Genomic DNA, 12,956 nt, shown 5'->3' on the forward strand with positions numbered 1-12,956 from the left:
AGGGAGCTCAAAGGTGCTGCTCTTGGTTCTTCTTATAAGGAATCTGAGAGAAAGCAGGGATACATCTCTTGGCTACAGTGCAATTATGCTAGTAGGAAGCCAACATAAACCCCAAAGAATTAAATGCGTGTATTCCCACTAGGATGTCTGTGTTTCTCTTTCCTCTCTTTGCTGCTAATGCTCTGCCCTTCCGTAACCTTCACAATCGTACCCCATCACTTCCCACTCCCACCCACTGCAGGAGATATCCTCAGTTTGTAATACATTTTACCTGCGTCCTTCAGCTGTGCCTCCATTTTTCCAAGAAGAGATGAGCAGCAAGGAAGCAGTAGAAGGTGGAATGGCCACTTTGCACTGTCAGATCAGCAAGGCTTCTGCCCCTGTTCAGTGGAAGAAGGGCCATCGCATCCTCACCCCAGGCAGCAAGTACAGCATGAGCCAGGAAGGCTGTGTTGTGGAGCTGGTAGTTCACAATTTAGACTTGAATGACACTGGAGATTATACCTGTGTTTGTGGAAACAAGACCACCACGGCTGCCTTAACAGTGCATGGTAAATAATCCTTGGGACTGAGGTTCTCCACTCCTTAACCTGCTCATGTCTCTATTGTTGTAGTCTCCTGCTTGCTTGGGCTTTTTTTTTTTTCCATTGGGGGTAGCTTATATGCTTCTTCCTACTCTTAGATATGGGAAGAACAGTGCTTGTTAGTATCTATCCTCCTCAACTCTGCTGGTTCTCTCACTTTCCTTGCCCTGATGCAGTGTCCAAGGAAGATGTTTCCATTGCATTCCACTGACCTGTATCATGAATCCTTTCCTACTGGACTTCAACTAGCTGATTTTTTAATGAATATTCAGCCTCTATATGGTAATTCTTTTACTCTTCAGCACTGCCTCCAGAATTCAAGACTGACCTGAAGGACCTAGAAGCTGTAGAACGTGGGACAGTTACTCTGCAGTGTGAGCTGACCAAACCTGCTGCGGTGGAGTGGAAGAAAGGGCAGGAGATGCTCAAAGCAAGCAAAAAGTACAAAATGAGTCAAGATGGTGCTGTTGCAAAGCTGATTATCCATGAGTTGGATGAGGGGGATGCTGGAGATTATACGTGTGTGTGTGGAGATCAGCAGACAACGGCCACTTTGACAGTCAATGGTAAAACAAACAAGCTGTATTTTGTATTTTGCTTGTTTCATTGTCACCTACAGAGAAGACATGGCTGTGACTCGTAAGGAAAGTGTGTGGAATAGCATGGCCTTTACAGCCTGATAGAGTGATCAGGTAGAAAATGGGATATGTGATGCAGAACGAAATGCAGTCTCAGTCTCTTACTGTCAGGGCAATTGTAATCTCTCCTGCAAGTGTTCTGCCCTGAGAGGGGATCCGAATGCTTACAAACCTTGCTGATCTCTTGGAATATCTCTTCAGCAGTGGGGGAAATATTCTGCTATTTTTCAGTCTTAGATTGGATGGAGATAGAATAACCTTTGTGGCAAGTGTAACTTCTTGAAACTGATTTATTCTTGTCCTGCAGATCTTCCTATTATCTCTCTGGGGAAACAGCTCTGTACTTTGAATTGAGAGCATTGAGATTTAGAGCCATCTGCAAATAAGCTCTCTTGGCATTTCCATTTTCTTCCTGCTTTCTCTTTCCCAAACCCCAGCTGCAGCATGTTGCAATCTGTATTTCTATTTTATAGCCCTACCAGCACTTTTCAAACAAGAGCTTCAGAATACTGAGGCAGAAGAAGGTGGGTCAGTGACCCTGAAGTGTGAGCTTACCAAACCCAAGGCTCCAGTAGAGTGGAGGAAAGGAGATGTTACTCTCTACCCTGGCTTGAAATACGAGATGAAGCAGCAGGGCTCCTCTGCAGAGTTGGTCATTTATGACTTAGGATTGGATGATTCAGGAAAGTACACCTGCGACTCCGGACATCAGCAGACAACAGCTGCAGTAACTGTACATGGTAGGCAGAGTACTGACCCTTGGCTCAATAGAGATGAAGTGAAAGGAGCACCTTTTAGTATCTCTACAGATATTGGTTCGTTTTACTCTCTGCCAGTCTGTTTTCTCCCTCAGTCTGAAACGTGGTCAGGACAAAGAGGTTCTGCTTGCAGCATCTGGAGTGGTTAATCAGCATCAAAGCAATTTAATGTTGTCATGATGTCAAAGTGTGATGAGCTCTCCTGCCCTATGAGCACAGAACGTTTGGCTGCATATGGTTATTCAGGAAATGGATAACAGGAAATAAATTAGGCAGATTGATTGTTTGGGATTGCTGACTGCTTCATTAGGCATGAGAGATGCATAATTGAGTGTAATGCCTGATTGGGATGATTACAAATACAACAGCTGGGAGATGAAGGTTTTCTGTAATACATGACTGTACTGTGTTATTACTGGAGACTTTCTGGATACAACCCACGAGTGCAACCAATTGCATCCACATGTTTTCACCAGTCCTGTCTGCCGTTGCCTGAAACTGTGTTTTCCACTCCATTTATCACTTCATTGCCAGCTCTTACCATACTGCTGCTGCTCATGTTTTGAATGCTGTCTTGGTCTTCTAAACATTGGTGGAAGTATATAGGGCATGCATGGGGAGGGAGGAATACTGTTAGCTCAATATTGCAAACTTCCAGACTTTCTTTGAGGAACCAGGGTCCAAGTAGAGGGAGCAAGTCCTGCTGTGTCCTGGTGGTCATTGGCTGAAGCAGCCCTAGTTGGCACGAAGAGACTTTGATAGGAAAGTGTGACAACTTCAGATGGCACACCAGGCTGTGCTGGGATTTGCTCTTTCCTAACTCTTTCCTAACTTCACTGTCTGTCCTCAGCTCTTGGTTCATAGAGTGCTTCAAGAAAGATGCTGCCAAGAAGGAGAATGGCAGCCCAAGGATTTTGGAATCATTAGAATTAGGCTGTTTCAGAAGCACAATGGTAGGTTTGGGTCGTTTCTGGACTGAACCACTCTTAAAACATTTTCCTCTCAAATTTTGCAGCACTGCCTGTCACATTTAAGCAAATCCTCCAAAATAAGGAATCAGAGGAAGGAAGTACAGCTACTTTCTGCTGCGAGCTGTCAAAACCCAATGCTGCAGTGGAATGGAGGAAAGGAGGAGTGGCGCTGCAGCCCGATGAGAAATACGAGATGAGGCAGAGGGAATGCCTGGTAGAGCTCTTAATATATAACCTCCAATTAGAAGATACAGGAGAATACAGCTGTGATACTGGGGATCAGGAAACAAAGGCATCTTTACATGTGAAAGGTACGTGGTGTGAGCTAGCTCAAAAAGCAGTAGATTTCATCTTACACAAACCGACAACTTGAATAGGATTACCTGCCTTTTTTCTTTATGAATATTTCCAAAGAAAATGGGCAAGGATGATGCTTTCTTCTTCCAGTAGTGTGAGTCTTGATTTCTAAGAAGAAAAACTTTCTGGCTCTACAGTGGAAGAGAAATAAAAGAAAGAGCAGTGTTTTAATGTAACATGGGAATATTTCACGTGATATGTGGTTGAAGTATTTAAAAAAAGAATTCTTTTCATATCCTGGAAAGAGAATGACAACAACCTTCCTGCTCTGTTGAGGCTGTTTGTGGAGTTTTCAACTGTTTCACTCCTGAGATCTTTGTGACATCAACTGAAGGATAAATTCATTCAAATAATTCAACGCTGGGAAAGATTGGAGTCCAGGAATGAAGGAAGGAACCTTTGTTAGTGCTGATGGCTGCTTCTTGTGCAGAAATATCTGCTACCACAACCAGGCTTATTATAAAACATGGATCTTGCCTTGCAGCGTAGCACTGGCAGAGCACAGTATCTTGTTCCCCGGGTGTCAATCTAGCCAGGACTTGTTTCTGGATTGAATAAAAGCTCCTGTTCTTTGTTGTTTTCATTTTCCTTTAGCCCTACCAGTTCTTTTCAAAAAGGAGCTCAAGGATGAGGAAGCTGAAGAAGGAGCAGCGGTGAAATTCCAGTGTGAGCTGACAAAGGATAACGCAACAGTGGAGTGGAGGAAGGGCACCATGGAGATCTTCCCATGCTCCAAATACGAAATGAAATTAAGTGGCTGCACAGCTGAGCTTGTGATCCACAATGCAGAACCAGAGGATGCTTCTGATTATACGTGTGATACAGGAGACCAGCAGAGCACAGCCATCCTCAGAGTGAATGGTTAGCATTGCACCAAGATGGCACAGAGGATGAAAGGGGTTTGAGAAGCTGTGTAGATAACATTTTGTTATTCTCTGGTGCCTAATTCCCCCCAAAAAGTAAGATAGAGAGGAAAGGTCTATGAGGTGTCTAGTTTAAGCCAGAATACAGAAAAGTGGATCTTTTGGGACAGGTGGACAGAATGGCTATTTAAGTCTGTGTAGTTCTTAACTTTTGGCATTCGTTGCTGGGTCGCTCAGCTCAACGACTGGTTGTAAGCCAATCACAAAACAAGCATCTTTAAAATGGACTGTTTTCAATTCTTCTACAGTCCTCCCATGAGGATCCTGAGAAGGGGATTTTTAGATAAAGCAGAGTAACGTCTGCACATAGTCAGCACTGGTGACATGGCTGTGGTTGCTTCTGACATTTGGGTGGAACTTGTGGCTTTCATCTAAGCTACAGAGTTCCAAACTATTTGTGCTGTGGGCTGAATCCCAATCCGGGAAGATGCTGCTGTCCCATGATGAGTGAAAGAGTGCTGCCTTTACATGCATCCTAATAGGTCTGAGATAAAGGGACCACAAGAACAGAGCTTTCACAACTGCTCACACATCCATGGGATGGATATTCTCTTCTTGTTTCCATCAGTGGTGAGCTGTGGTCTGGGCTGTTCCCATCTGTGAGCACATCATCTGGAAGGAAGTTCTGCTGCTCATGGAGAGTCTAGAAGTGATGGTAGAGAAATGAGAAGTGCTCAGATCTTTATAACTGCTGTTAGAAGTCAAAGATTTATGCTAATTTTAACCAGGAAGTACCATGTTCTGTTCAGTCAAGATCTTTTTGTGTGGGAGTTTTCAATATTCAGAGCAGATCATAGAGGATGTATTGAAAGATACTTGACTCTTTTGGGAACAAACACATTTGGGGAATTTTATCTCCCTGTCTGGATATACAAAACTTAATTATCATATGTCCACTTAAAGCAGACTTGTTCTACAGCTTCAGACCTCAAGTGCCTTGTGCTGAGCTGCCCAGACCTGACATTCATACATCCAAGCTAACAGTTCATTGCACTCACTGCCTTTTTCACTTTGCAGCCATTAAACCCCGGCTGAAGCAGCAGCTGAAGAATGAAGAAGTGGAGGTGGGAGGAACAGCTAAGCTGCGCTGTGAGATTTCTATAAGCAAAGCAGAAGTAGAGTGGAGGAAAGATGGAGTTGTGCTTCACTCAAGTTCCAAGTATGAAATGTGGCAGCAGGGCACCATCCGTGAGCTGCGTGTTCACCACTTGGAGCCCGGTGATGCTGGAGAATACTCCTGCAAGGCTGGAGATGAGACAACCTCTGCAAAGCTGACTGTGAAAGGCAAGAGATACTTACTGGAGCCAAGGGGGTTTTCACTTTAAGATGCCAATATTTGGAAAGATCCCTGCTACTGTTATGTTAAATGCACATAGGGCACAGGAAGGGTCTTGTGAAGTAATATGAAATCTTGTTGTCTATGACTGAAGTGAGGCAAAGAATCCCTTGGTGGGCAGGCGAGGATAATGCAGCTGTAATTTTTGACTCGGGGCTTGAAATGTTTGCTTGGCAGATGAGTAAGCAGATGGTTCACCCCTAGCTTCCAGTCACAAGGCGGCACTACAGGCAGATCTTGCTTTCAGGTTTGATCACTGGTGTGGAACAGTCACCTCTAGCCGCTCCACAGGCTCCTCACTGTTACAGATGCTCTGTACGCTGTGCCCAGCTGCACCGTTTTTGATGCAGAGGATGACTTCAGTGGAGCAAATGTGTAATCTCTTTGCTCAGATGGAGACTGCTGTACTGCCCTTTCGTATGTGCACCAGATTCAGGGAGAAGTCCCTGCCTATTGCAAGCTGTCTGTGTGATCACTGCACAGATCTGCAGGTACTCAGCTGTCCTAGAAGCAGGACTCGAGCAAAGAAAGCACATCCTGTGCACTGATCCTGCTGTGAGTACTGTGCCACCCAGATACTTCAGCCCAGAGAAGAAGCAATCCTTTGCAAAAAGGCAGGAGAGGGGATCAGCATTTAGTGCTGTTCTGTGAAGATATCTACAGATGTAACAAATTTCAAAATCCTTTCAAATCTGGCATTCAGGCTTTTTTTTTCACCCAATTACAGCATCAAACATAATTTAAAAAAATAAGTACACAGCACGTCTCTGAGACAGAGCAAATGATAAAAGCACTAACTGAAAGATCACAGAATTGGAGGGGTTGGAGGGGACCTCAAAAGATCATTTAGTCCAACCCCCTGCTAAAGCAGATACCTTACAATAGGTCACACAGGTAGGTGTCCAGATGGCTCTTGAGTATCTCCATAGAAGGAGACTCCACAATATCTCTGGGCAACCTGTTCCAATGCTCTGTCACCTTACCATAAAGAAGTTCTTCTGCATGTTAGTACTGAACTTCCTATGTTCAAGTTTTAGGCTATTGCTCCTTTTCCTATTACTGTGCACCACCAAAAAGACCCTGGCCTCATCCATTCACCTCCCACTTCCCCATATTTACCAGATTTCCTCCCAGTTTTCTTTTCCCCAGGCTGAACAAACCCAGGTTACTCAGCCTTTCCTCACACAGGAGATGCTTCAGGTCCTTTATCATCTTTGCAGCCCTCTGCTGGACTCTCTCTGGGAGATCCCTGTCTTTTTTGAACAGGGATGCCCAGAATTGGGCACAGTAGTTTTAATGTGGTCTCACTAGGGCAGAGTAGAGGGGGAGGATCACCTCCCTTGCCCTGCTGGCCATGCTCTTTTTAGTGCAGCCTGGGATCCCATTGGCCTTCTTGGCCATAGGGGCACACTGCTGTCATCTACCAGGATCCCCAGGTCCTTCTCTGCAGAGCTCCTCCCCAGCACATCATCCCCCAACCTTTACTGATGCATGCAGTTATTCCTCCTCAGGTGCAAGACTCTACACTTGTTAAACCTCATCAGGTTCCTCCCTGCCCAACTCTCTAGGCTGGCCAGTTCAAATGGTAATGGTCATATAACTACATACACTGAAAGGAATCAAATGACAGAGTTTGAAATGTAATTTGAGAGGCTTTGATATCTTCATCCTTGGAGGAAGTCAATAAAACTCAGCTGGATGCAGCACTGAGCAACATGCTGTAAGCTGGTCCTGTTCTGGGCAGTGGCTGGACCAGATTAGTGCCAGATGTCCTCTCCAACCTTTATTATTCGGTGAGGGGTAATGGCCTCATGTTACACCAGGGCAGGTTCATGTTGGATTTAGGAAAAAATTCTCTGAAGGAGTGAACAAGCAGTGGCACAGGCTGCCCAGGGAAGTGGTGGAGTCACCATCCCTAGGGGTGTTCCAGGACTGTGGAGATTTGGCATCTGGGGAAATGGTCAGTGGTGCATGATGGGGGTGGGTTGATGGTTGGAATTGGTGATTTTAGAGGTCTTTTCCAACTTGAACGATTCTATGATTTGGTCCATATTTTCCATTTTGTATGTTGACTGTTTGCAGAGCCTGATGTGACCATTGTGAGTCACCTAAAGGACATGGTGGTGTTTGAAGGGGATGATGTCACGTTTCAGTGCCAGGTGTCTCATGAGAATGCAAGGGATGTAGAATGGAAGCTACAGGATGTTGCTCTGCAGAATAATGAAATGAATGAGATCTCAGTGGAGAAAGGAAAGATCCACAAGCTGACACTGAGGAAGGTGACTGAGCAGGACATTGGCACCATCACTTTCCGAGTGGGACCATACACGTCCACAGCAGAGCTCACAGTGAAAGGTAAAGCACTCTGTGATGCAGTAAAGATCTGTGAGAACAGGTGACGTTTTGCTTTTGCACTTACTAACGAATTTAAGGCCGCTGTTTGCTTCTTGTCAACTCATGTTAGGCCTGTAGTGTGCTTGTGCTTCAGAGCACGTGGTGCACTATGGTGTTCTCATATGCTGTCGTCGCTATAGATGGAAAGTGGAGAATCACCAGGATCCTGAAGCTCAGTGTTTGTGAGTGGGTTTCATCAGAAGTCGATTCACTTCTTTAACCCCTCCAAAATATGGGTGTTTAAGTATTTGCTTAACTGTACGGCTGTCATTTTCTAACAGCGGGGAAGCAAAATAAAGGTGACTGTTGATTCCTTCACTGCGTTTGCAATTTCAGTGCCACCTCCAGTCTTTAAGAAGAAATTACAGAACACGGAATTCCAGGAAGAGGAAACAGCCATCCTGCACTGCGAGCTCTCACAGCCTAACGTTGCTGTGGAGTGGAAGAAGGATGCCCAGGTGATTTCCCCAAGCACCAAATATGAAATCAGACAGGAGGGAACAACCCACACTTTAAAGATTTATCATTTAAAACCAGAAGACTCAGGCAAATACACCTGTGATAATGGGAACGAGCAAACGACAGCCACTTTAACTGTTAAAGGTAGGTTGGTTTGCTTTGTTTTGTTTTTAAGATGAGAAGCTCCTCCCACATTCTTGGCCAAGCAGTAATGAGTGAGTGTTATCTACAGTCTTGACTTCAAATTTACTGACACAAAGCAGATGAGTCCTTTTTCTTTCAGAAGTTAAACTCCTCCTGTCCTTCTTCCACTATTTTAGACTCTAGGTTTCCTTTATGCTCACTCAAGAGACCAACCCTGGAACTAAATATAATGATACCATTTTGTTTCTCAGCCACCTTTATTTTTTGAGCTGTGGTCCCAGCTGGGCAAAGGGTGTCTAAGATTCAAAGTGCTCAGTGTTACCTGGGCTCTCAATTCCAGCTGAAGAGGAGGTACCTAAGGGAGTTCAGTGCCCACAGTCTAAAAAACAAGTTAAATGTGCCAGTATATCCATTTAAAAGAATCTACCCTGCTATAAATACAGTCTTTTCCTGAGCTACAAGATCAGCTAAAATAAAGAGGAGCCAGGAAGTTCTTGTGAAGTGTCATCTATTGAAATATCTCTTGAGGACGTATCGCCTGTGATGGGCATGTACCTGCCTGCTATCACACCAAATCCAGGATGCAGCAATGCCAGAATATTGGTACTGCAAGCCCATCCTCTGACAGTGACCGTGCATCTGTGTTTCTATGTATGGTCACAGCCATTCCAGCACTCTTTGAAAAGAAACTCCAAAACCAGGAAGCAGAGGAAGGTTCTACAGTCACCCTTCATGCTGAACTCTCCAAACTTGATGAACCAGTGAGGTAGAAAAAAGGGTCAGTCTTGCTCCAGGCCAGCAACAAGTTTGAGATGAAGCAGATGGCTCTGCTGTAGAGCTACTTATCCATGATCTGCAGCTGAAGGATGCTGGAGGCTACACCTGTGATTCTGCAATGAGCAAACTGTGCCATCCTTGGTAGTGAAAGGTGAAGCGAGCTTTCACTTCACCTTTTGGGAAGCTCTAGGATAATTTAGGAATTCTGTATCTAAGATTTAGGAACGCTGTTGCAGAGAGTTTGTTCCTTTTTTTTCTGTGATGAGGGTTTCTCATTCAACAGTGATGCAGCTGACAGACTAGATGTTTACAAAGCTTGTCTATGAAGACATTATTTCTGTTCTCCTTTCTCCTCTCTTGGTTCTTGAGAGTCGTTGGACTGCAGGAGTTAGCTGCACAATGGGATCCCCCTCCTGCAGATGCAACTGTACAAAAATCTGACTCAAGCCATTGCCTAATTGTCCTGTGGAATACATCATCCATTCCTATGCCATTTGCAAGCACCTTCATGCCTCTCTCTTCCTGTATACATCACTCAGTTCCTATGAATTAACTGTGTTTTTTATGATCCCATTCCCTACCTTTGTAAACCTCAGCTCAGCAATTCCTGTGGAGCTATCATGGTTCTGTGCAACTGGGCTCAAGGAACACAAGTTCTACACATTGTATGTAAATCAACCCACCAAAGCTCTGTCTAAACCCACCAGTGTTTACACCTGCATACAGGAATGTTCAGACACCGTTTCTCTTCTGGGTCCAGTTTTCAAGTGAAAGGCTTTATATCATAATCTTTTCCTATGCACCTTTTTATATAGCCAGGAACTTGGATATCAGGGATAGGCAATTGAGTTGTGGCTTTGACATGCCCTTAGATTAGTTGACAAACACTTAGATGCTCAAGAGTCAGCAACTGTGGCCACTCCACTGTAAAGTGAAATTTATTCCCAGGGGTGGTCAGTATGCATGGTGCCCCCTGGGGAGTGCAGAGTGCTTTTTCATCATCCCTCTTTTGTGCCTTCAGGTCATTGAGTTTTAATCAAGTTTGGAATGGCCCTACAGTTTCACTAAATGCAGTCAGCAATGAAACTATATTTTCCTCTGATTTCTCTTGGTTTAGCTTTGCCAGTAATTGTTACAAAACCACTCCAGAACCAGCAAGCTGAAGAAGGTGGCACCATCACTTTGAGCTGTGAAATCTCAAAATCAAATGCCACTGTGCAGTGGAAGAAGGCTGGGAAAGTGCTGCAACCCAGTGATAAATACAAGATGCACCAAGCTGGGTCCGTGGCTGAGCTGATGATTCTCAACTTGAGTGAAGCTGATGCTGGGGAGTACATGTGTGATACAGGGGACCAGCAAACCACTGCAGTTGTGCATGTGAAAGGTAGGACTTTGTGTGGGGAAGAGCTGAACAGAGCTCGTTACTGGGGCACTGACATGTGATTGGGAAATTTGACAGTTAGACATTGTCCTATGCCCAAACTGAGTCATAGGGACTTTGGATAAGGTTGATTTCAAGGGTGTCTAGGGAATCAGAAACAAGTGTTTAGTCATGACCTTGTGGTTTTATGTTAATGTCAATCACTCAAATCTATTGACAGTGTTTTCACAATACATACATTGTATTATAAATGTAATGTGTCTTGTGGGTATTAGATCTTTCAAATAGTACAGTACTGTCAAGGATGAGTATAACACAATGTTTAAAGTGGAAAAATAGGAAGTATCTCTTGAATGCAGTTATCAAACTTAGTTGACCTTTCCATAAAGAACCAGCAGCAACCATAGTGGAGATGCTGAAGGACGTCACTTCATATGAAGGGGAAGATGCAGTCTTTGAATGCAGACTGTCCCAGGAAACAACTCAGGATGCTCAGTGGTTCCTGGGGGATGTTCCCCTGCAATCCAATGAAATGAATGAGATCAAAGTCCAAGGGACACGTCACACTTTGATCCTGAAGAAGGTGACACTAGAAGACTGCGGACCCATCAGCTTCAAAGTCGGGCAGCATACCTCAGGGGCACAGCTAACAGTCCAAGGTGAGCTACTTACCAAACAGAAGGATTTAGAAAGTACTGGTAAGCGCTGCCAGTGTTGCCTTAATTTTTGGAGAAGTGTATTTTGAAGGAAGGGTCTCTGCAAATCTTGGGGATTCATCTAACACAGTTTGGGCATTTTAGAGTTAGATATGCACACCTGAGCCAGTCATTTCAGACCTTTTTATAGTCTATGGAGTGAAGCAGAAATCCTTTGAGGACTAGTCAACCTATCCCCAAACAAGCATCTAAGATACATTAAAATCAACACCAAAGAACATCAAGAATAGTTTCCGAATTCATTTCCTACTTGTCATGTTTTCAGATCCTTGCCCTGAAAACAAAACCCTTCAGTTATTCTGATTTGGAAAGGCTGGCCATGTCAGTGCCTTATCTTGTTTGTTCCTCTTCCATCTGGTTCCAAATGCAACTATCACAGAATCACAGGGGTTGGAAGGGACCTCTGTGGATCATCAAGTCCAACCCCCCCCAAAAGCAATAGGTTGCACAGGAAAACATCCAGGCAGGCTTTGAACAGAGGAGAGCATAAGCGTACAGCTCTGATCTCAGGGCAGTGCTGGATTCCACACGTGCAGCAGCGTTTGCATCTCTTCTCTGCAGCCGCTCCAGTCACCTTTGTGAAGGCTCTCCACAGCCTGGAGCTGCAGGAGGGTGGCACAGCCCACTTGTGCTGCGAGGTGTCCCGGCCCGACGTCCCCGTGCAGTGGAAGAAAGGCACATCTGTCATCTGCTCCAGCCAGAAGTGCAGCATCAAGCAGGATGGGAATGTGCACACGTTGGTCATTCACGATTTGGACTGTGAGGACTCAGGAGAATACAGCTGCCACACAGCTGATGGGAAGACCACTGCCAGACTAGAAGTTAAAGGTATGATTTCCTCTTTGCTCAGCAGCTCTGAGACAGCAGCTGGAAGAATACGTTGCGCTCTTTGGAGCATCCTGGTATGAGAAAGGCACTGAGGTTCTGGAATAAGTGGAACAGAGGCCACAAAGTTTGTCATGGGACTGGAGAAGGTTGAAGTGTAAGGAGAGGCAGCTGGATTTGTTCAGCTTGAGGAAAAGAAGGTTGAAGGGGGACCTCGTTGTTGTCTGCAAATGTCTGTTGGGGTCTACAGAAAGGAGAGAGACAGACTTTTATTAGGGTGTGCATCAAACTGATGAGAGACAAGAGGCACAAGTTAATCAAGAGAAATTCAGATTAGGGAAGTAGAACACCTTTTGTGGTGAGGGCTAGTCAGATGATGGAGCGGTGGCACAGAGAGGTGGGGGAATTCCCTCCTTGGAAGACCTCAGAGGTCCCCCCAGCCTTAACCATTCCCTAACTGATCCTTTCCTGCATGATCTGAAATTGTTCTTGAAATGGTGTGGTTTTGGGTCAGCAGGAATGTATTGTTTGAGAACTTCTATCCGTTCTATTGTCTTATTTTTGGATGAAAAAGCATTTGGGCTTCAAAAAGGATTCTTGAAATTAATTGGGAACATTTAAAATATAGGGAAAGAAATGCAGCCCGTGTAGAATGGGATTTTTTTCCTGCTGGTTAACTCTATCCCTTCTCCT

At 44.7% G+C, this 12,956-nt stretch overlaps 1 protein-coding gene across 31 annotated transcripts in view; it reads left to right on the forward strand.

The window, feature by feature from the left end:
• The window catches only part of OBSCN (obscurin, cytoskeletal calmodulin and titin-interacting RhoGEF), a 176,423-nt gene that overhangs the window by 89,785 nt on the left and 73,682 nt on the right, over positions 1–12,956 (forward strand). For 10 of the 31 annotated variants that reach the window (XM_042888385.1, XM_042888386.1, XM_042888391.1 and 7 more), the window contains 11 exons: positions 285–551; positions 887–1,150; positions 1,696–1,962; positions 2,996–3,262; positions 3,903–4,169; positions 5,249–5,515; positions 7,650–7,922; positions 8,298–8,564; positions 10,459–10,725; positions 11,112–11,381; positions 12,000–12,266. In XM_042888385.1, the coding sequence (XP_042744319.1) occupies positions 285–551; positions 887–1,150; positions 1,696–1,962; positions 2,996–3,262; positions 3,903–4,169; positions 5,249–5,515; positions 7,650–7,922; positions 8,298–8,564; positions 10,459–10,725; positions 11,112–11,381; positions 12,000–12,266 (2,943 nt within the window). The remainder of the gene's footprint in view (positions 1–284; positions 552–886; positions 1,151–1,695; positions 1,963–2,995; positions 3,263–3,902; positions 4,170–5,248; positions 5,516–7,649; positions 7,923–8,297; positions 8,565–10,458; positions 10,726–11,111; positions 11,382–11,999; positions 12,267–12,956) is intronic. The other 21 variants (XM_042888401.1, XM_042888404.1, XM_042888407.1 and 18 more) reach the window with 7 other exon arrangements.

The sequence above is a fragment of the Lagopus leucura genome, unplaced genomic scaffold (assembly GCF_019238085.1).
Source record: "Lagopus leucura isolate 7727_CA_CO unplaced genomic scaffold, USGS_WTPT01 Super-Scaffold_100157, whole genome shotgun sequence".
Lineage (NCBI taxonomy): Eukaryota > Metazoa > Chordata > Aves > Galliformes > Phasianidae > Lagopus > Lagopus leucura.